The sequence below is a fragment of the Pongo pygmaeus genome, chromosome 7 (assembly GCF_028885625.2).
Source record: "Pongo pygmaeus isolate AG05252 chromosome 7, NHGRI_mPonPyg2-v2.0_pri, whole genome shotgun sequence".
Classification (NCBI taxonomy): domain Eukaryota; kingdom Metazoa; phylum Chordata; class Mammalia; order Primates; family Hominidae; genus Pongo; species Pongo pygmaeus.
The window spans coordinates 132,587,525-132,609,526 of record NC_072380.2 but is presented as its reverse complement, the minus strand read 5'-3'; the positions used below and the strand labels follow the sequence as shown (position 1 = coordinate 132,609,526).

The 22,002-nt window shown below is 43.4% G+C and overlaps 1 protein-coding gene across 3 annotated transcripts in view; it reads right to left on the bottom strand.

Moving 5' to 3' along the window:
- Nucleotides 1-18,022, bottom strand: part of DEPTOR (DEP domain containing MTOR interacting protein) — a 186,230-nt gene extending 168,208 nt beyond the window's left edge. The window contains exon 1 of one of the 3 annotated variants that reach the window (XM_054498937.2): nucleotides 17,729-18,022. In XM_054498937.2, coding sequence (XP_054354912.1) covers nucleotides 17,729-17,850 — 122 coding nt within the window. In that variant the 5' untranslated portion in view covers nucleotides 17,851-18,022. The remainder of the gene's footprint in view (nucleotides 1-17,728) is intronic. The other 2 variants (XM_054498936.2, XM_063669041.1) reach the window with 2 other exon arrangements.
- Nucleotides 18,023-22,002: the final 3,980 nt, after the last annotated feature.

Genomic DNA, 22,002 nt, shown 5'->3' with positions numbered 1-22,002 from the left:
TTCCTCTTTTCCTAATTGAATACCCTTTATTTCCTTCTCCTGCCTAATTGCCCTGGCCAGAACTTCCAACACTATGTTGAATAGGAGTGGTGAGAGAGGGCATCCCTGTCTTGTGCCAGTTTTCAAAGGGAATGCTTCCAGTTTTTGCCCATTCAGTATGATATTGGCTGTGGGTTTGTCATAGATAGCTCTTATTATTTTGAGATATGTCCCATCAATACCTAATTCATTGAGAGTTTTTAGCATGAAGAGTTGTTGAATTTTGTCAAAGGCCTTTTCTGCATCTATTGAGATAATCATGTGGTTTTTATCTTTGGTTCTGTTTATATGCTGGATTACATTTATTGATTTGTGTATATTGAACCAGGCTTGCATCCCAGGGATGAAGCCCACTTGATCATGGTGGATAAGCTTTTTGATGTGCTGCTGGACTCGGTTTGCCAGTATTTTATTGAGGATTTTTGCATCAATGTTCATCAAGGATATTGGTCTAAAATTCTCTTTTTTGGTTGTGTCTCTGCCCGGCTTTGGTATCAGGATGATGCTGGCCTCATACAATGAGTTCGGGAGGATTCCCTTTTTTTCTATTGATTGGAATAGTTTCAGAAGGAATGGTACCAGTTCCTTCTTGTACCTCTGGTAGAATTCGGCTGTGAATCCATCTGGTCCTGGACTTTTTTTGGTTGGTAAGCTATTGATTATTGCCACAATTTCAGATCCTGTTATTGGTCTATTCAGAGATTCAACTTCTTCCTGGTTTAGTCTTGGGAGGGTGTATGTGTCGAGGAATTTATCCATTTCTTCTAGATTTTCTAGTTTATTTGTGTAGAGGTGTTTGTAGTATTCTCTGATGGTAGTTTGTATTTCTGTGGGATCGGTGGTGATATCCCCTTTATCATTTTTTATTGCGTCTATTTGATTCTTCTCTCTTTTTTTCTTTATCAGTCTTGCTAGCGGTCTATCAATTTTGTTGATCCTTTCAAAAAGCCAGCTCCTGGATTCATTAATTTTTTGAAGGGTTTTTTTTGTCTCTATTTCCTTCAGTTCTGCTCTGATTTTAGTTATTTCTTGCCTTCTGCTAGCTTTTGAATGTGTTTGCTCTTGCTTTTCTAGTTCTTTTAATTGTTGCTATCACTATTATTTAACAAATGACTGAATTGTTGCATTTCTTCAAAACTCACATATAGGCCAGGCATGGTGGCTCATGCCTGTAATCCCAACACTTTGGGAGGCCGAGGTGGGTGGATCACCTGAGGTCAGGAGGTCAAGACCAGCCTGGCCAACATGGTGAAACCCCATCTCTACTAAAAATACAAAAATTAGCTGGGCATGGTGGCAGGTGCATGTAATCCCAGCTACTTGGGAGGCTGAGTCAAGAGAATCACTTGAACCTGGGAGAGGGAGGTTGCAGTGAGCCAAGATTGTGCCACTGCACTCCAGCCTGGGTGACAGAGTGAGACCCTGTCTCAAACAACAACAACAACAACAACCAACCAACCAAACAAACAAAAAACTCATATAAAAATGGACACCTTGCCAGGCGTAATGGCTCACACCTGTAATCCCAGCACTTTCAGAGGTGAAGGTAAGTGGATCACTTCAGGTCAGGAGTTTGAGATCAGCCTGGGAATCTTTGTCTCGACCCGAAATAGCTGGGTGTAGTGGCCCATGCCTGTAATCCCAGCTTCTCAGGAGGCGGAGGCACAAGAATCACTTGAACCCAGGAGGCAGATGTCCCAGTGAGCCAAGATTGCACCACTGCCCTCCAGCCTGGGCAACAGAGTGGGACTCTGTCTAAAAACACAAAACAAAACAAAACAACAACAAAAAAGACACCTTGATCACCCTCCTCTACAATGATTATCATCACCTCTAACTTTTTGTCCCAAATTCATCTAAAAGTCATGAGAAGATCTTCATACTGTACTGAGCTACTGCCACAAGCTTGTTAGGTCAGAGGGGCAACCCAGAAGCTAAAGGGTCAATTCTGGCCTGGTTTCCCACAACATAGGCTCTTTATCACTTATTCTAGGTTTATGGTCTTAAGCCCCCTTGCCCTGCACTCCTTTCCCTTCTCCACTCCTCTCCCCTGTCCTCCTCTCCTCTCCCCTCCCCTCCCCGTCTTCCCCTCCCCTCCCCTTCCCTTCCCTCCCCTCCCATCCCCTCTCCACCCCTCCTCTCCCCTCCCCTCTCTTCTCCTCTCCTCTTTTTTCTTTTCTGAGACAAGCTCTCGCTCTGTCACCCAGGCTGGAGTGCAGTAGCCAGAACATGGCTCACTGCAGTCTCCACCTCCTGGGCTTAAGTGATCCTCCCACCTTAGCCTCCCGAGTAGCTCAGATCACAGGTATGCACTAACACACCTGGCTAATTTTTTAAATTTCTGTAGAGATGGGGTCTCCCAATGTTGCCCAGGCTGGTCTGAAACTCCTAGGCTCAAGCCATCTTCCCACCTCAGCCTCCCAAAGGGCTGGGATCACAGACGTGAGTCACCACACCCAGCTTCTGTGGAAGTTTCTAAGACAGTTATCTTCCCTTGTGTTAGAAGTATGACTTCCTTTTTTCAGTGTCCTTCTTTGCCAAGGATGCCTGATAACATCTTCAATACTCCCTAACTCCTCCACCCTTAGATTTTGAATAACCTCATTTTAATGTTTCTCAGTTTTTATATCTATTGAATTATCATCAATATATTTATTAAAGTTATTGTGTACAAACTTTTAAATAAATTCATTATATGAATAATGTATGAGACATGAGATTTCCATAATATGTGCTTTTGCCCTTTTCCGCCCAGGCATCCTCCCAACTCCCACTCCTATGTGATATACACTCCTTCATAAAATTGATTTTACCTCAGGACAAATACAAATGAACAGATAAAGAAGTCTTTTTTTTTTTTTTTTCTGAGACAGAGTCTTGCTCTGTCACCCAGGCTGAAGTGCAATGGCGTAATCTCTGCTCACTGCAACCTCTACCTCCCAGGTTCAAGCAATTCTTCTGCCTCAGCCTCCTGAGTAGCTGGGACTACAGGCGTGCACCACCACACCCGGCTAATTTTTATATTTTTAGTAGAGACGGGGTTTCACCATATTGGCCAAGCTGGTCTCAAACTCCTGGCCTCAAGCCATCTGCCTGCCTCGGCCTCCCAAAGTGCTGGGATTACAGGCATGAGCCACCCTGCCAGCCTTGGATAAAGAATTCTTGTTTATCAATCAAGATTGTTGATTGTTGACTGTTTATCAAACTAGTAATGAGGCACTGAGAAAAATTCTGCCCAGAATTCAACAGGAAGACAGAGCCCTTTATGCCACTGTTGAGTCAACTTTTGGCTTCAAAATGTACAATCCAATCTTTTCTATAGCTTTTCGACACTTCTGCCAAGTCGAGAGCTAAAGGGAGGGGAGGGCTTGATGTCTGACAATTCTAATAGTATAGTATCATAATTCTAAGGATGCAGTATAATTTCAGAAGAAACGTAGTTACGTACGAGTGTGGCATCATTTGGTTATTCTATTTGGAGGAGTTCTTTCTCCTAGAAGGAGAAAAATATGATGTTGTGTTCTCTTTGTTCTCTTTCTAATAAAACAAATAACATTTTAAATTAATTGCTGTAGTAAAAAAAAATAAATGAGGCCCAGTACAGTGGTTCACCTTTGTAATTCCAACACTTTGGGAAGCCAAGGCGGGAGGATTACTTGAACCCAGGAGTTTGAGAACAGCTTGAGCAATACAGTGAGACGTCGACTCTACTAAAAATAAAAAAAAATTAGCCAGGTGTGTTGGCACACACCTGTAGTCCCAGCTACTCAGAGGCTGAGGCGGGAGGCTCACTTGAGTGGGTAGGGTTAAGGCTACAGTGTGCTGTGATCATGCCCCTGCACTTCAGCCCGGGTGACAGAGCAAGACCATGTGTCCAATAAACAAAACAAAGAAAGAAGAGAAAACAAAAACAGCCGCGGTGGCTCACACCTGTAATCCTAGCACTTGGGGAGGCTGAGGCGGGAGGATCACTTGAGGTCAGGTCAGGGGTTAGAGACCAGCCTGGCCAACATGGTGAAACCCCATCTCTACTAAAAATGAAAAAATTAGCTGGGCGTGGTGTTGCATGCCTGTAATCACAGCTACTTGGTAGGCTGAAGCAGGAGAATCACTTGAACCCTGGAGGCGGAGGTTGTAGCGAGCTGAGATTACACCACTGAACTCCAGCCCGGGTGACAGAGTGAGTAAAACTCCAGAAATAAGAGAAGGGAAGGGGAAGGGAGGGGAGGGGAGGGGACGGGGGATGGGAGGGGAGCGGGGAGGGGAAGGGGAAGGGACTGGTAAAAACACATAACCATTTCTCCATAGTCTTTAATATAATGTGGTTTTAGGTCATGAATTCCACTTAGTACACACACTTGGTAAAACTGGGCAGGATATATTTTGAGCTGCTCAAGAATGAGAACCTTCTCTTATTTCACTTGGTATCTCTCACAGCTAGTACTGAGATGCCCGACAAATAGCAGGCACTGAGTAAATGTGAGCTGAGCAAGTGAAGAAATGGTATCATTTGCCAAAAATAAGGTTTGTTTAAAAGAAATTCTCATAAAATTAGCTGAAATATAGTTGCCTATTATAAATTTAAGGATTACTATCACAGTGTTGACCTCCTGCATCGTAGTTTTACATTTGCAAAGAAATAAAAGATTGTCTTTTCACTGGAGTATTTTCTAATTTGTGACACTATTTTTCTTTTTCTCAAAACAACATGTACTAGTGGGTTTTTCCCTTTCTCAAAATAGTAGAAAATTATATTAACCAGCGCAGTTTTTCTGGAAGTGGTAGAATAGGGTTGTGCGTGAATCGTGGAGTGACTCCTGTATGTGTCTATGTGTGTATGTGTGTGTCTGTGTGTGTGTATCTGTGTGTATATGTATGTGTGTGTGTGTGTCTGTGTGTGTGTATTGGGGGAGATGCCTCCTTGGCTTGTGTCATTCCCCTCCCCTGGCTACAATCCCACCGACTCAGGAATAGGCATGTGACCTAACCAGTGAAATCAGGGTGAACCTCAGGACTTGTGATTGGAATCCTGAATGGAAATGCTTCTTCTCCTTCTCCCAGACATTATTATAAGCCATATGAGGCCTGAAATTCCTGTTCTACCACTGGCTGGAAGATGAAGCCAACCAATAAAAGAGCTGGCACATGAAGGAGCTACAAGAGAGAACCAAAAGAATTGCAGAGAATGAATTAAATTGTAAGGCATTGTATCTCCTGAACTTCCACTTATAGGAGGCAATAAGTTTAAGTTGATTGTCTGTTTCTTGCAGTCAAAAGCATTAAAAAATATCTGGATAGGGATTTGGGTTGCATAGATTTGCAATTGCCTTAGCCAATATTCATCAAATGGTATATTTTATTCTATATAAATTTTATCTCTGAAAAAAAGAACCAAAAGCAAATAGTGAATACTAGTTAGCACACTGAGGGCTGAAGGTTTTAGGAAAAGTGTATTATTGTCTACAACGTACTCTGAAATACTTTCCAAAAAAAGATGAATTAATTGATGGATGGATAGAGGGAGAGCTAGATGGATAGTTATGTGATAAAGCAATACAGTGAAATGTTAATTGTGGAATCTTAAGTGGTGGACATGAGTGTTCACTGTAAAATTATTTAAACTTTTCTGTACATTTGAAATTTTTCATAATACAATGTTAGAGGAAAAACTAGCTCACTCCTATTGCTTATACTGGGATGTCTTTAGATATTATGTGATGGCTTCTGGCTCTTCAAGTATAGCAAGATGAAAAATGTTCCTTATCGTGGCGTCAAGGCCTGCTAATCCTCTCTCAAGATGATTTAGGCTATGCTCACTGTATAACAGGAGAATTTGTTTCTACTGTTAGAATTTATTTTATTGATGACTGGTTTGTAGAATGTGATCGGCAATGTGAAGGAAAATGAATCAGAGTCATACATTAGGTAATTCCCTCAAAACCATATCCCTAAACAGTTTTATTATTGTCAGTTCCTCAGAACAAAATAGGAAGAGCTTTGGTATAGTCTTATTTTATCAACCACACTATAACTTAAGATGATTAAGGGGCATTTCACACTTCAGTGTAGAACACAGTCATATACCACTACAGGGAATAAACCCCACTTTTTGCAGTGAATATATTCTGTGTACGTCACTTTCATATATAGAAAAGTTAAAGAGTAAAAAATAAGTAGTGCTTTAAAAAAATTCAGTGAAAAGAGGGTCCAAGGTTACCCCATTCTCCTTCCCTTTGGGAAAGGAGAAAGAAACTAAGAAGCAAAACAATAGTTCTTCAAATCAAGAAATTCAGGCCAGGCAAGGTAGCTCACGCCTATAATCCAAGACGGGCCGATTGCCTGAGCTCAAAAGTTCGAGACCAGCCTGGACAACATGGTAAAACCTCATCTCTACTAAGATACAAAAAATTAGCTGGGCATGGTGGTGCACGCCTGTAGTCCCAGCTACTAAGGAGGCTGAGGCACAAGAATTGCTTGAACCTTAGAAGCAGAAGTTGCAGTGAGCTTGAACCCTGGAAGCGGAGGTTGCAGTGAGCTTAAACCCTCGAAGCAGAGGTTGCAATCACGCCACCACACCCCAGCCTGAGCAACAGAGAGAGACTCTGTCTCCAAAAAAGAAAAACAAAAAAAGAAATTCCTTCTTTACTACACTCATTATATGTGTTTGGAAATAGGACACAAACCTTATCTGTATAAGGAACTTGCATTTTAAGTAGCAAACTAACTCAAGATCCTCCATAGAAATATGTGCTCAATCCTTCAACATGAAAAAAAGAAAAAGCCAATCCTTTAAAAGTATTTTTTTTCTTTATAAATTGCCTTTTCTCATATTGGTTGTCCTTAAACCAGCAAATAATTCTTTATTTCTACACTGTTCCCCCTCTACACTATCTTCTTTGTTTTCGGACACCACTCACGACTCACATAGTATTCCTCCAGAATTTCAATATTTGTTAGATGTTAGTCAAACTTCATACATAATAAAATGCAACTGGCCAGGTGCAGTGGCTCATGCCTGTAATCCCAGCACTTTGGGAGGCCGAGGCGGGCAGATCACTTGAGGTCAGGAGTTTGAGACCAGCCTGGCCAATATGGTGAAACCCCGTCTCTACTGAAAATACAGAAATTAGCGAGGTGTGTTGGTGCATGCCGGTAGTCCCAGCTACTGGGGAGGCTGAGGCAGGAGAATCACTTGAACCTGGGAGCCAGCGGTTGCAGTGAGCCAAGATCGCGCCATTGCAATTCAGGCTGGGCAACAGAGAAACTTCGTCTCACTCTAACTGTAACCTAACTCTAATGAAACTATGGTGGCATGCAATGAGAGAATGGCCATGAGAATGTTCATTTGTTTCTTACACCTTAAGTCAAGGTCAGAGTAGCTACTGAGCGTACTGTGCTAGGACTAGTCCTTCTGAATCCTGCCTGCTCTGCACACAAGGGACAAGGTTCGGTTCTCTATAGCTGTAATAGTTTAACCACTCAAAGGAGAGCCTCATAGAGGGGGATGATCTAAACAAGGCCAAGACATAGATACGTACTGGCCCAAGGCTTGCTCAGTAAACAGAGCTTCCAGGTAAATATCAGAACCCAAAATCTGTAGGTAAAAGTATTGCAGGGAGATAGGAGGACACAAGGATCCAAGCAAACAAACACAATCAAACAGATCTATAAGTAGCAGCCTGAGAGTTATAGGTGGAAAGACCTGAGCCTTGAGCCTCCCTCAGCTGCTACCTACCTCCTCCTCTGCAGCTGCCACGGGCTTCCCCAAGCTAGAGGCCATGACATTTGTTCCCTTTTGCTACACCCTACCAACAGCTGTTATCTGAAAAGTGGGAATACTAAAGCATATCATTCATTTTTTTTTTTTTTTTTTTTAGACGGAGTCTTGCTCTGTTGCCCAGGCTGGAGTGCAGTGGCGTGATCTCGGCTCACTGCAACCTCTGCCTCCTGGGTTCACGGCATTTCTCCTGCCTCAGTCTCCTGAGTAGCTGGGACTAGAGGCATCTGCCACCACACCCGGCTAATTTTTTTGTATTTTTAGTAGAGACGGGGTTTCACCGTGTTAGCCAGGATGGTCTTGATCTGCTGACCTTGTGATCCACCCGCCTCGGCCTCCCAAAGTGCTGGGATTACAGGCGTGAGCCACCAAGCCCGGCCCTAAAGCATATCTTGTCTCATACTGCAGGGTGTGTTTTCTCTCCTCATCTCCCCATCCAACCTCACAAATATTTGTAAAGCTACCAAAAAGTGATTCTCTGCAGCCCGCCCTGATGAAAATAGCTCAAGTTGATCCTGAAGGTACCACCCTGCAAGCATGCTGTCTGTCCCACTAAATCCTCTCCCCAACTCCATCTTCACTGTGTCACCCATGTATCTAAAGATACATAGAAACAATCACTGCCATAAACTTCTAAGTTTAGTTAAGGCTGATAATACTAGAACAAGGATCTCAGATTTGGTACCCACCTCTCCTTGGTAGATAATGGAACACGGAAAAGTATAATTACCGTGTAGAAAATGGGACCGATTGTTCTTTCCTTTGTCATTTCCTAATCACTAAACTCATGGAAACCAACCATTTAAGGGCCACTAATTAAGGGAAAATGAACTCCTGACTCAAATGAAAACTAGAAAGAACAGGACAGGAAGCTGGTGCTGATGGCCTCTAATATCAGCACTTTGGGAGGCTGAGGTGGGAGGATTGCTGGAGTCCAGGAGTTTGAGATCAGCCTGCGCAACATGGCAAGACCCCATCTCTACAAAAAATACAAAAATTAGCCGGGTGTGGTGGTATGTGCCTGAGTCTCAGATACTTGAGTCTCAGACTCTTGGGAGGTTGAGGTGGAAGGATCACAAGAGCCCGGGACCCAGAGGTTGAAGTGAGCCAGGTTCATGCCACTGCACCTGGGTGACAAGAGTGAGACCCTGTCTAAAAAAATAAAAATAAAAATAAATAATAAAAAAAGATATAAAACAATGTATTTTTTTCTAAAATTTAAAAACAAATTAAAAAAGAAAGAAATAACACAACAGGACAGAAGAATGACCTTCCTTCACCTTGCATTCTCTTCTCTTGAGGTTTATTTAACTTATTTTCAGTTTTATTGATTCCAAAGCTGATGGAAGCCATAACTTACATCAGCAATGGCCTTTTAGAAAAGTAATTACAAGGCCGAGCGCAGTGGCTCATCCCTATAATCCCAGCATTTTGGGAGGCCGAGGCGGGTAGAAAACCTGAGGTCAGGAGTTCAAGACAAGCCTGGCCAACGTGGAGAAACCCCATCTCTACTAAAAATTAAAAAATTAGCCGGGCGCAGTGGCACTTGCCTGTAATCCCAGCTACTCAGGACGCTGAGGCAGGAGAATCACTTGAACCTGGGAGGCAGAGGTTGCAGTGAGCCGAGATTGCACCACTGCACACCACCTAGGTGACAGAGTGAGACCCTATCTCAAAAATAAATAAATAAATAAATAAAAATAGAATAAACATTCTACATGAATTAGGCTCTTGACCATTGACTCCAAATACAGGGACTCTTCATTTCCTAAAGCCCTTCTTTTTCAAAAATCTGTATAGGCAGTAATTTCCTGACTCCAGGATACCTCTCTGCTGTTTAGGAGAAGAAAATTTCAATCCTAGCTTCTAAGGGACACCCCCTAAGATATTCTTATACCAACCGTAAAGTTCCTTAGGTGCCTACTTGAATAAAATGAATTATTTCTCCTTTTCCTGTTGTGTATGCTCTAAATTCCTTATCTCATATTCGATTTATTAGAGCTTGATCTTTGGTTCAATGGCTGATTTTACCTTTTTTTTTTTTCTTTTTTTTTTTTTGAGACAGAGTCTCACTGTGTCTCCCAGGCTGGAGTGCAGTGGTGCCATCTCAGCTCACTGCAACCTCTGCCTTCCTGGTTCAAGTGATTCTCCTGCCTCAGCCTCCAGAGTAGCTGGGACTGCAAGCATGCACCACCACCAGCGCTAATTTTTTTGTATTTTTAGCAGAGACGGGATTTCACTATGTTGGCCAGGCTGGTCTGGAACTTCTCACCTCAAGTGATCTGCCCACCTCGGCCTCCCAGAGTGCTAGGATTACAGGCCTGACCCACCATACCTGGCCTGTTTTTACCTTTTTTCTGAAAACTGCATTAACATTTGCAAAGTAAATTCAGGAAAGCAATTCAATATTTATTAAAGACGTTTTTATTAAAAAGACAATAGCAAGCCTGGAAGAGCCTGAAAGGCAGCCTGTTATAGAAAAAAGGCAAAGGTGACAAACAATTTGAAAGAACTGCATTTCCTCCAACTTAGCTAACTAAACTCATAGTCTAGTAAGTTGCTTTTGGGAAGTCAGCCTTAGTGATTGGATAAGATTGTTGTAATTAGCACACTTCATCTTGGTAGAGGAGCAAAAGTGAAATTAATTATGAATTAATGAAATTAAATGAATTAAAGTGAAATTAATGATTAATGCATTTTCTCTCTATTTAAGCATTCCCTTTATTATACATTCTTAATTCTCTTCCTTACCCTACTCCCATTCTCACAGATGGCAAAATAGAACTGCAATTTATCTTCCCATTAAAATGGTTACAAATTCTGAATCTGTGGAGTCCAAATTCACTTTTCAAAACCACATGTCAGGAAAGATTGAGTTTAATATTTAGTAGAGAAAGTGACAATCCTATCTTGTCAAAATATAAATACTCACAGGAATAAATCAGATTCTCCCCAGCAGAATGGAAAAGCTACTTGTCTTACTTTTTTGTTTACCAAAGTTGTCACACTGCAATGTGATATTCTCATATACATGATTCTGTTTTAAAGTTGTTTTAGTGTTACATTTTTTTTAACCCTGTAAGTCACTAGTTGGGAACAGTATTGTAGCTTATCATACTGCTTAAGAGCAGAAACCCTCAACTCTACCGTAATTTTCTGGCTGAATAATCTATGGCCTGTTGGTTTAAATGATCTTTTCCTCAATTTTTTAATCTACAAAATACAAGTAATAAAGGTATCTGCTACATAGAGTTGCTATAAAGATTAAAGGCATTACCATACATAAAGTGCTTAGAAGAGTCCTTACCAGGTAATAGGTGCCATGAAAGTGTTATTGTTATTATTACAATTGCTACCATTGCTAGAAAGAGAATAGTGATATTGTTGGGCTTCTTTATGTTATTTTATTTTATTTTACTTTATTTTGAGACGGAGTCCCGCTCTGTCACGCAGGCTGGAGTGCAGTGGCACAATCTCAGCTCACTGCAACCTCTGCCATCCGGGTTCAAGCAATTTTTCTGCCTCAGCTTCCCGAGTAGCTAGGACTATAGGCACCTGCCACTGTGCCCGGCTAATTTTTGTATTTTTAGTAGAGACGAGGTTTCACCATCTTGGCCAGGCTGGTCTTGAACGCCTGACCTCATTATCCACCCGCCTCAGCCTCCCAAAGTGCTGGGATTACAGGCATGAGCCACTGTGGAGTGAGATTCCGTCTCAAAAAATAAATATATAAATAAATAAATGTCATTGCATTCTCTGGCCAATCCTTTTTATTGCTGAATAATGTTCCATTATATGGATATACCACATTTTGTTTATCCATTTATCAGTTAATAGATATTTGAGCTGTTTCCATTTTTGATTATTCATTTATTTATTTTTGAGACAGAGTTTCACTCTAGTTGCCCAGGCTGGAGTGCAATGGTACAATTTCAGCTCACCGCAACCTCTGCCTCCCGGGTTCAAGTGATTCTCCTTCCTCAGCCTCCCAAGTAGTTGGGATTACAGGCATGTGCCACCATGCCCAGCTAATTTTGTATTTTTAGTAGAGACAGGGTTTCTCCATGTTGGTCAGGCTGGTCTTGAACTCCCAACCTCAGGTGATCCACCCACCTGGCCTCCCAAAGTGCTGGTTATAGGCTTGAGCCCCTGTGCCCGGCCCTTGATTATTTATTTATTTAAGACAGAATCTTGCTCTGTCACCCAGGCTGGAGTGTCATGGTGCAATCTCAGCTCACTGCAACCTCTGCCTCCTGGGTTCAAGCTATTCTTGTGTCTCAGCCTTCTGAGTAGATGGGACTACAGGCATGTACCACCACGCACAGATAATTTTTGTATTTTTATTAGAGATAGGGTTTCTCCATGTTGTTCAGGCTGGTCTGGAACTCCTGACCTCAGGCGATCCACCCACCTCAGCCTCCCAAAGTGCTGGGATTAACAGGCGTGAGCCACTGTACTCAGCCCTGTTTTTGATTATTATGAATTATACTGCTATGAACATTCATGTACAAGTTTTTATGTAGACATGTTTTCTAATTTCTCCTGGGTATATACCTAAAAGCAGAATTTCTAGGTCATATGATAACTCTATGTTTAATATTTGAGGAGCTGCCAAATATTTTTCCAAAGTGGCTGTACCATTTTACATTCCCACCAAGTAGTGTGTAGGGGTTCTAATTTCTCCACAATTTCTCCACATCCTCAGAAACACTTGTGACTGTCTTTTTTGTTATACCCATCCTGGGGGCTGTGAAGTAGTATCCAAATACATTTTTTTTTTTTTTTTTGAGATGGAGTTTTGCTCTTGTTGCCCAGGTTGGAGTGCAATGGCGTAATCTCGGCTCACTACAACCTCTGCCTCCCAGGTTCAAGCAATTCTCCTGCCTTAGACCCTCGAGTAGCTGACATTACAGGCATGTGCCACCACGCCTGGCTAATTTTGTATTTTTAGTAGAGATGGGGTTTCTCCATGTTGGTCAGGCTGGTCTTGAACTCCTGACCTCAGGTGATCTGCCCGCCTTGGCCTCCCAAACTACTGGGATTACAGGTGTTAAGCCACTGCGCCTGGCCCCAAATGCATCTTTAAGATGCAAAAATAGAAATTCATTGGGGGAAGGAAGTCAAATCTTTTATGACAAGGGAAAAACATGAAGAAAATTAAACAAAGGGTCCTGCAGTTAAGCTGAAAAAGGAAGCAAGAGATATTTTTAGGTCTGTTAGTTAATTTCTTGTCCTTATACAACCAACTGCCCTTTAAAAAGTGTGAGGATTGGCCGGGCACGGTGGCTCACGCCTATAATCCCAGCACTTTGGGAGGCTGAGGCGGGCGGATCACAAGGTCAAGAGATCGAGACCATTCTGGCCAACATGGTGAAACTCTGTCTCTACTAAAAGTACAAAAAAAAAAAAAAAAAATTACCTGGGCGTGGTGGCGCGCACCTATAATCCCACCTACTCGGGAGGCTGAGGCAGGAGAATCGCTTGAACCTGGGAGGCGGAGGTTGCAGTAAGCTGAGATCATGCCACTGCACTCCAGCCTGATGACAGAGCGAAGACTCTGTCTTAAAAAAAAAAAAAGTGTGAGGATCGGCCGGGTGCAGCTCATGCCTGTAATCTCAGCACTTTGGGAGGCTGAGGCGAGTGGATTTGAGGTCGGGAGTTGGAGACCAGCCTGACCAACATGGAGAAACCTCGTCTCTTCTAAAAATAAATAAATAAATGAATAAATAAAACACAAAATTAGCTACAACCTCCGCCTCCTGGGTTGAAGTGATTCTTGTGCCTCAAGAAAAATAAATTTAAAAAATATAAAATAGGGCATGGTGGCGCATGCCTGTAATCCCAGCTACTTGGGACGTTGAGGCAGGAGAATCGCTTGAACCCGGGAGGCGGAGGTTGCGGTGAGCCGAGATCGTGCCATTGCACTCCAGCCTGGGCAACAAGAGTGAAACTCCATCTCAAAAAACAAAATATAAACAAAAAAAGAAGTGTCAGGATTGTGGAGCCAGCCCCCAGTTTCACATCTGGAGGTTACAATAGTCATAACAACACTCTTCTTGCTTTATTGATTTATTTTACAAAGTTTCTTCCCATGTTGTACCCTATTTGATCCAACACCACAAATCTTATGTGGGAAGATATTATTGTTCCCATTTTGTAGGGAAGGATGCTTAGGACTAGAGAGGTTAAGTGACTTGCTCAAGCGGGCATAGCTACAATTAAAGAAAGAAAAAGAAATTGATAGAACTGGGCCTAGAGGCTAAATTTTTTATTTCAAATCCCAGTCCTTGGTTTCCTCTTATCACCTCTACCTCATCTCTGATGACCCAGAAAGTAATGCAAAGCGAGAGAAAGCAGAGGGGAACTGAGAGTGTGTGAAGCACTTAGAGGCAGGAGGCCTGAATATTGCAAAGCACTTACAATCCTGCAGACAGAAGAACTCTTTGTGAAAGTGACAATAATGACTGAACTTCCAACCCTCCAATAACTAGGAAACCAGGCATACGACCACTTTAATTCCTAAATTCTGACTATTATATTGCTCTGTACTAACAGAAGTATATTGAATATTCACGATATTCATTTAACTACTTACTGAGTAGTTACTATGTGCTAGTTACAGTGCCAAAACAGTTGAGATAAAAAAGAGCAATGATTAAAATTTTCCAAAGTAGAATTAAGTGGCTAACATTTCCTAAGCCTTTTACATGTAGCATCTCATTTAATCCTCACAGAGCTCCTGAAGAAGTGTCATCAGAATAACATTTCGTAGAAGAAGAAACTGAGGCACAGAGAGGCTAAACATATTGTCCTAAAGTTACAGAATAAACGGTGGAGGCAGAATAAGAACCCAGGCAGCCTAGTTCTATATCCTGCGCTCTTCACCACCACCCAATCCTTCCTGCCCGATCTTGCTTGGCTGGAAGTCACATGCAGTGATGCAGAGAGACCAATAATACTAATTAATTCCAGGAACAATTTGATGAATGCTCATTAATACATGAAGCCCAGGGGCAAATTCTCACAACTCCATGAAATACATTCATCTTCATTGTCTTTTTCAAATGTGGAAACAGAGACTCAGAGAAGTGAATTTACTTGTCCAAGGTCACAGAACTCCACCTTAGCTAATGTTGACCTGGTGCTTAGTACATATCTATCAGAAACTGTCCTAAGTGCAACTCATCTAATACTCATAGTAACACTATGAGGTAAATTCCATTGTTACCCATCGTTCTTTTTTTTGAGATGGAGTCTCACTCTGTTGCCCCAGCTGGAGTGCAGTGGCACTATCTTGGCTCACTGCAACCTCTGCCTCCCAGGTTCAAGCAATCCTCTTGCCTCAGCCTCCCAAGTAGCTAGGATTACAAGCGTGCACCACCACACCCGGCTAATTCTTGTATTTATAGTAGAGATGAGGTTTCACCATGTTGGCCAGGCTGGTCTCGAACTCCAGGCCTCAAGGGATCCGCCTGCCTTGGTCTTCCAAAGGGCTAGGATTACTGGCGTAATAACTTGTCCAAGGTCCCACACTAGTAAGTAGCAAAGCCAAGATTCAGTCTAGCTTAAAGTCTTCCTTGAAACAACTTAATGCTGACACTTGCCTACATAATGGTGGAGCAGTCATTCAAACCCAGGTCTAATTCCTGCGTGACAAGGATGGCTCTCAAAACTGCTGCAGTGCAGAGAGGCGCTAGAAAAGTGGGGAATAACAAGTGCTCTGGGGACTGCAAGGAAAAGGCATTTAAACTGCATCTTGAAGGAAAAAGTACTTGCTGGACAAAAAGAGCCATCATGCAATTTAATATTTGTAAAATAAATGAAAAAATAAGTAACCCTATCCAACAGAAGACTTTTAAAAAGATGGCCCAGTAATAAAGAGCAGAGAAATTAAACTTTCTTTCCCACAGCAGGCTTTAAAGGGACTGAAGCCTGTTATCACTCGCCTGCTACAGCTTGGGCTTCTAAAGCCTACAAACTCTCCTTACAATTCCCCCATTTTACCTGTCCCCAAACCGGACAAGTCTTACAGGTTAGTTCAGGATCTGCACCTTATCAACCAAATTGTTTTGCCTATCCACCCTGTGGTGCCCAACCTGTACACTCTTTTGTCCTCAATACCTTCCTCCAAACTCACTGTTCCATTCTTGATCTTAAAAATGCCTTTTTCACTATTCCCCTGCACCCCTCATCCCAGCCTCTCTTTGCTTTTACCTGGACTGACCCTGACACTCATCAGTCCCGGCAGCTTACCTGGGCTGTACTGCTGCAAGTCTTCAGGAACAGCCCTCGTTACTTCAGCCAAGCCCTTTCTCATGATTTACTTTCTTTCTACCTCTCTGCTTCTCACCTTATTCAATATATTGATGACCTTCTACTTTGTAGCCCCTCCTTTGAATCTTCTCAGCAAGACACCCTCCTGCTCCTTCAACATTTATTCTCCAAGGGATATCAGGTCTCTTCTTCCTTACTCTACTCTTTACAACAGGGCTTTATGAAGTCACCCCCGCCTTCTTGGACTGCACCTCACAAACTTAAACCACTATCCATTATCTACCCAACTCCTATAAAGCAACCCCTTCCCCATCTTCCTTCGCTGACTCCTTTTTTAGACTCAGTCCACCTGCACCCAGGTGATTAAAAAGCTTTATTGCTCACACAAAGCTTGTTTGGTGGTCTCTTCACACGGACACGCTTGACAGGTTTCATTAGAAAGTACTTTTGACGAAGGAAAAGAAGTTTTTATTCCCTTTAATTTTGACCACATATTTTTAAAAATCAACAAAGAATCAATAGGTGCAATTTGCCTTTTGTAACATTAAAAATCAGTTAATTCTGACTTCCAATATTGGTCTCCTTCAGAGACCTTTGCAAGACACTCTTTCAGGTCCTGAAACACAGACATTTAGAAACCAAAACGAGCTGGGGAATTCAGGCTAAGAACTAGAAGTAACAGGGGCCTGCGTACAAGTTGTGGCTCAAACGCTGCAGAGCTGGGTTTTCTTTTTCCTGGCAAACTGATTTGTGACCACACGAAGGGCAGCTGCAGAACCAGTTAGACCATAAGTACTATTCCCAAACAGCCCTAGAGGAAAGACCATACAGGGATAGGAATGGCAAGGGGGATTCTGGGGGTCATCCTTGTTCCCAAGTTCCGTGAGACGCCGCAAGTCTTAATTCTTGCAGCAGCCAGGGTCCCCATAGATCCCGCTGCCCAAAACGTGAGAACCCGGGGAGTTGGCACAGCCTCAAGGCAGCCCGACAAGGTGCCTCCACGCCCCCTTGCGGACCCAAATGATTGAGGACGATGTGCCAATTAACTGATAGGTGCAGGGTTTCAGAAATGCTATCTCAGTTTAACCCCACAAAAGCCCTTGAATCAGCCCTGTTTTACAGATGTAAAACACCGAGGCTCAGGGGAGTAAAGGAAGACTTGTCAGCAAAAAGGAAAACCTAGTGAAGGCTATCGTTGGTCTTGCTCCTCTTATCAAGGAGTAGAGGGGCTGGGGTCTTCTCGGGACCCCACACCGACCCCTCTTGCTCTCTTGGCGGACGAGGCGCAGGCTGTCAGCCGGGAGGCCTGGCGGCGTCCAGGTACACGAGAAGACGGACAGCGCGGTGGGTGGCAGGGACTCTGCCCGGCACAGGGCTGCAGCAGCCAGGCTAGGGCGCAGCGCGCACCACCCGCTCGTCGGCTTCTGCCAGGCAGCCCCGCGTGGCGAGCGAGTCCTCAGGGACCGGGGCTGCAGCTGCTAAGCGCGGGCGCACTGAGGACCATCCACGCGCCCGCAGCCGTCCCGGCGCCCCACGCGAGTCGCAAGCCACGAGCCAGGGAGCGCGTGCGCGCAGCACTGCAGCGGGCACGCGTTGGCAGTGCCATCGTGAGCTCACCCGCTGTGTCTCTTGCCTTACCGTAGCTGCTCCCCGGTGACCAAGACCTCAGCCATGCGCTCCAGCTCCCTTTGCTGCGCTCCGCCACTCCCGCTGGTGCTGCTGTCACTGCCAGCACTGCCAGTGCTGCCGCCCTCCTCCATGGTTGGGGCCGTGCGGCTATCTCTAGCTCCGCTGTCCGCCGAGGGTTTGGGTGCTCGGATCAGCCTGCCCTCACAGACGCTTCCCGCGCCATCTTTGTTCGGGGCAGCTCCGCTGCTCTGACTGGATTGGCTGGAGAGGGAATCCCTGTGGGTAGGCAGACGCGCTGGGCTAGTCCGGCCCCAGAAACTTGAGCTTGGGGGCGTGGCTAGAGCAACTCGTGGTCGGGGGGCGGGGCCGATGGAGGAAAATATAAACATCTGGGCGGGGCGCTGTTACCGAGCTGTGTGTGCTGCTGGAGGCTGAATTTGGTGAGCTCTCTTTACCCACAAAGCTCATGCTGTAGAATCCTGGGGACAGGCCTGGAGGTTATTAGTATGAAGGCGTTTTTATTGTTCGTTCCACACCCCAAGTTGCCAGAGAGCAAAACATAATTCAACGACCTGGCCAAATGGTCAACAGTGAAGGTTATACATGTCATTGAAGGGCATGGAGAAATTAAACATTCTTTTTTCCCCAACCTCTCTCACCAAAGACGACTTGTTTGCCTTATGTTGTAATCAATAAGGAACGCAGGCCTAGGAATCAGGCAGACCTGGGATCCAGCTCCGCTCCTGTGATGTCCTATTTAAATGTGTTTAATCCTCCCTTACAAAATGAAAATAATTGCCGCTACCACTTTTTGACATCTGCTGCATTAAAGATACTTCAGGTATGGTATTACCTCTTTAATTATTACAATAAATCATAAAATGGGTATTGGTGTTTGTTTTGCGTTAGAATGCAGGCTTGGAGAGGTGAAGTTACTTGTCTAAGGCAAGCAAATAATAAGTATAAGAAGAGCCGGGCACGGTGGCTCATGCCTGTAATCCCAGCACTTTGGGAGGCCGAGGCGGGCAGATCATCTGAGGTCAGGAGTTCCAGACCAGCCTGACCAACATGAAGAAACCCCGTCTCTACTAAAAATACAAAATTAGCCGGGCGTGGTGGTGCATGCCTGTAATCCTAGCTACTTCGGAGGCTGAGGCAGGAGAATCGCTCGAACCCGGGAGGCAAAGGTTGCTGTAGGCCGAGTTTGGGTGAGCGGAGTTAGGGCCATTGCACTCCAGCCTGGGCAACAAGAGCGAGACTCCGTCTCAAATAATAATAATAATAAGTATAAGAAGAAATCTAACCCAGGCCATTCTGGCTTCAAAGTTATGCTTTGAAAAGACTGAAAGACTGCCTCTTAAAATGGGGATACAATGGTATTGTCTACCGTAAAAGATTATGAAAAGAAATTTGATTAGTACCAAATAAATGTTCTGATTTTCTGTTTCATGCAGAGTCAGAGTTGGTCTGCAGGAAGGTGAAGTAATGTTTATGGCAGTATTCATGTCTGTTGAGCATTTATTCTGTGCTTTACATTGCGCTAAACACCTTATCCTTACAAAACCTTGGAGTTTGGTATTATTTTCAACTTACAAATGAGAAAGCTTAAGTATAGAAAGATGAAGTAATTTGCCTAGAAAGTTAGGCAGCCCTTAAACCCTGGCCATGCTCAGCCCCACTCCAGAAAGAGAATAGTTGCCCAACTCTCTTGAACATCCAGGAGCAGACCAGCTCTGACTCTGCATGAGACAGATGTTAGGTGACTCTTTTGCCAAAAGAAATTATTTAAGTTTCTTAATTTTTTAAATAGGCCACAATAGACATGTAGACCAAGGCAGACATAGTTCTAGGTGACTGTGATTCTAAGAGCCTTATTCTGCATAAAATATATAAATCATTGAACAGAAGTCCCAGAGTTAATGAGATTAAAAGGTGTCTATTGCTCATGTTTTAATCTTATAACTACTAAATAGAATATCAAGAGTTTGCACGGGCTTCTCAGTCAAACATGCAATTTCTATCTCAATTCTGTCGTTTGCTAATTTTGCAACCTTATGCTAGTTATTTCTCTTGGCCTCCCTTTCCTATCGATAAAACAGGAATAATAATTTCTACTTCATAGGGATGCCTTAAATGAAATAATGTAATCCCAGTTCTTTGGGAAGTTAGGGCGGGAGGATTGCTTGAGGCCAAGAGTTCAATGCCAGCCTGGGCAACATAGCAAGACCCTGTCTCTACAAAAAAAAAAAAAAAATTAATTACCCAGGCATGGTGGTGCATACCTGTAGTCCCAGCTACTTGTCCCAGAGGCTGAGGTGGAAGGATCACTTGAGCCCAGGAGTTCAAGGTTACAGTGAGCTATGATTGCACCACTGCACTCCAGTGTGTGTAACAGAGCAAGACCCTGCCACTTAAAAAAAAGAAAAAATAAATAACATTAAAATTTCTATTATGTAAAGTTTCTAAGATCCATGTCAGTAACACAAATTTGTAAGTTTAAGATAAAAAAGCACCTTAACATAAAGAAAAGAAAAGAAAGGAAATTCGAGTTAGGAAAGTACCTGATGCTATTGTTCCAGTGACAGTGAGAGAGCATGATTTATTTTTCTTGCCTAATAAGAAGTGTGTGTAGGGGGCGGTGTGTGTATAGGTAGGTATATTTGAACAGGAAATGGGAACTGGTTTGCTGTTATTGTTTTAACCTTTTGACATATGACACACACCATGCTCCACTGGGTAAGAAGACAGATCCTTTTTCTTAACTTAGGGAAAAATTGGTGAGCCACATCCTGAGGACATGTCCGTGACTGTGAGCCCAGGAGCAACTGGTTCCAGATAAACTGTAATTTTTTAGATATTGATCAAGGAGAAAAGGGCACTCATATGGCAACTAATTCAGCATAAATATTTCAGAAAAACAGAATTCTGACAAACCTTGGTTTGATTCTTGGCCATGTTTGGGCAAGCTCATTATCGTCTCTGAATTTGCTGTCCCTCTTTTGTAAAATTAAGATCATAACACCAATCCCATTGGGTTATTGGGAGGATTAAATAAAATGTACCGAAAGCACTTATTACAGGTGGGAACTATTAAGTGTGAGCTTTCTCTTCTAGCTCTCCACACTTACCTCTTTCATGCCTTCTGTCTGTTTTGGTGCTTTGGGGCCAGTGCTTCTCAAAGGTTTGGTGGGGAAGATCCACCTGTGTGTGTGTATATGTATGCTTTCAACCCATTGAAGCCTGATACTTTGATGACATACAATAATAAAAATGAAGCCAGGCGCAGTGGCTCACGTCTATCATCCCAGAACTTTTGGAGGGTGAGGTGGGCGGCTCACTTGAGGCCAGGAGTTCAAGACCAGCCTGGCCAACACGGCGAAACCCTGTCTCTACTAAAAATACAAAAATTAGCTGGGTGTGTTGGCAGGTGCCTGTAATCCCAGCTACTTGGGAGGCTGAGGTGGGAGAATTGCTTGAACCTGGGAGGCGGAGGTTGCAGTGAGCCGAGATCGTGCCCAGTTAGCAAACCACACTTGGAGTAGCACTGGTGTAATAAACTCTTCCTAAGGGTCAGCAGCAATATAAAAAGGAGATGAACTTGAATTGATAAAATGCATGAAAGAATACTGTCAGCTATGAAGATTAATATGTTAGCTGTCATGATTATTGTTGCCTTTTAATATGCATTGGTATTATTCTTGCCTGATTTTAATTAATTAATTAATTTATTATTTTTTGAGACAGAGTCTCTCTCTATCAGCCAGGCTGGAGTGCAGTGGCATGATCTTGGCTCACTGCAGCCTCTGCCTCCCGGGTTCCAGCAATTCTCCTGCCTCAGCCTTCTGGGTGGCTGGGATTACAGGCATATGCCACCAGGCCTGACTAATTTTTTTGTATTTTTAGTAGAGACGGGGATCTCACCATGTTGGTCAGGCTGGTCTTGAACTCCTGACCTCAGGTGACCTTCCCACCAGCCTCCCAAAGTGCTAGGATTACAGGCATGAGCCACTGTGCCCGGCCATCCTGCCTGATTTTAAAGGCTAACTGAAATGCCACCTTCTCTGGGCTATTTTCCTGCACTTCTCCAAGCAGTTTATTGCTATTTATCGCCCAAGGGGTTCACCTTGCCCACTGCCTAGAAAGAGCCAATTCATCAAGACAGGGGAATTGCAATAGAGAAAGAGTAATTCATGCAGAGCCGGCTGTGCTGGAGACCAGAGGTTTTTTTGTTGTTGTTGTTGTTTGTTTGTTTGTTTTTAATTATACTTTAAGTTTTGGGATAC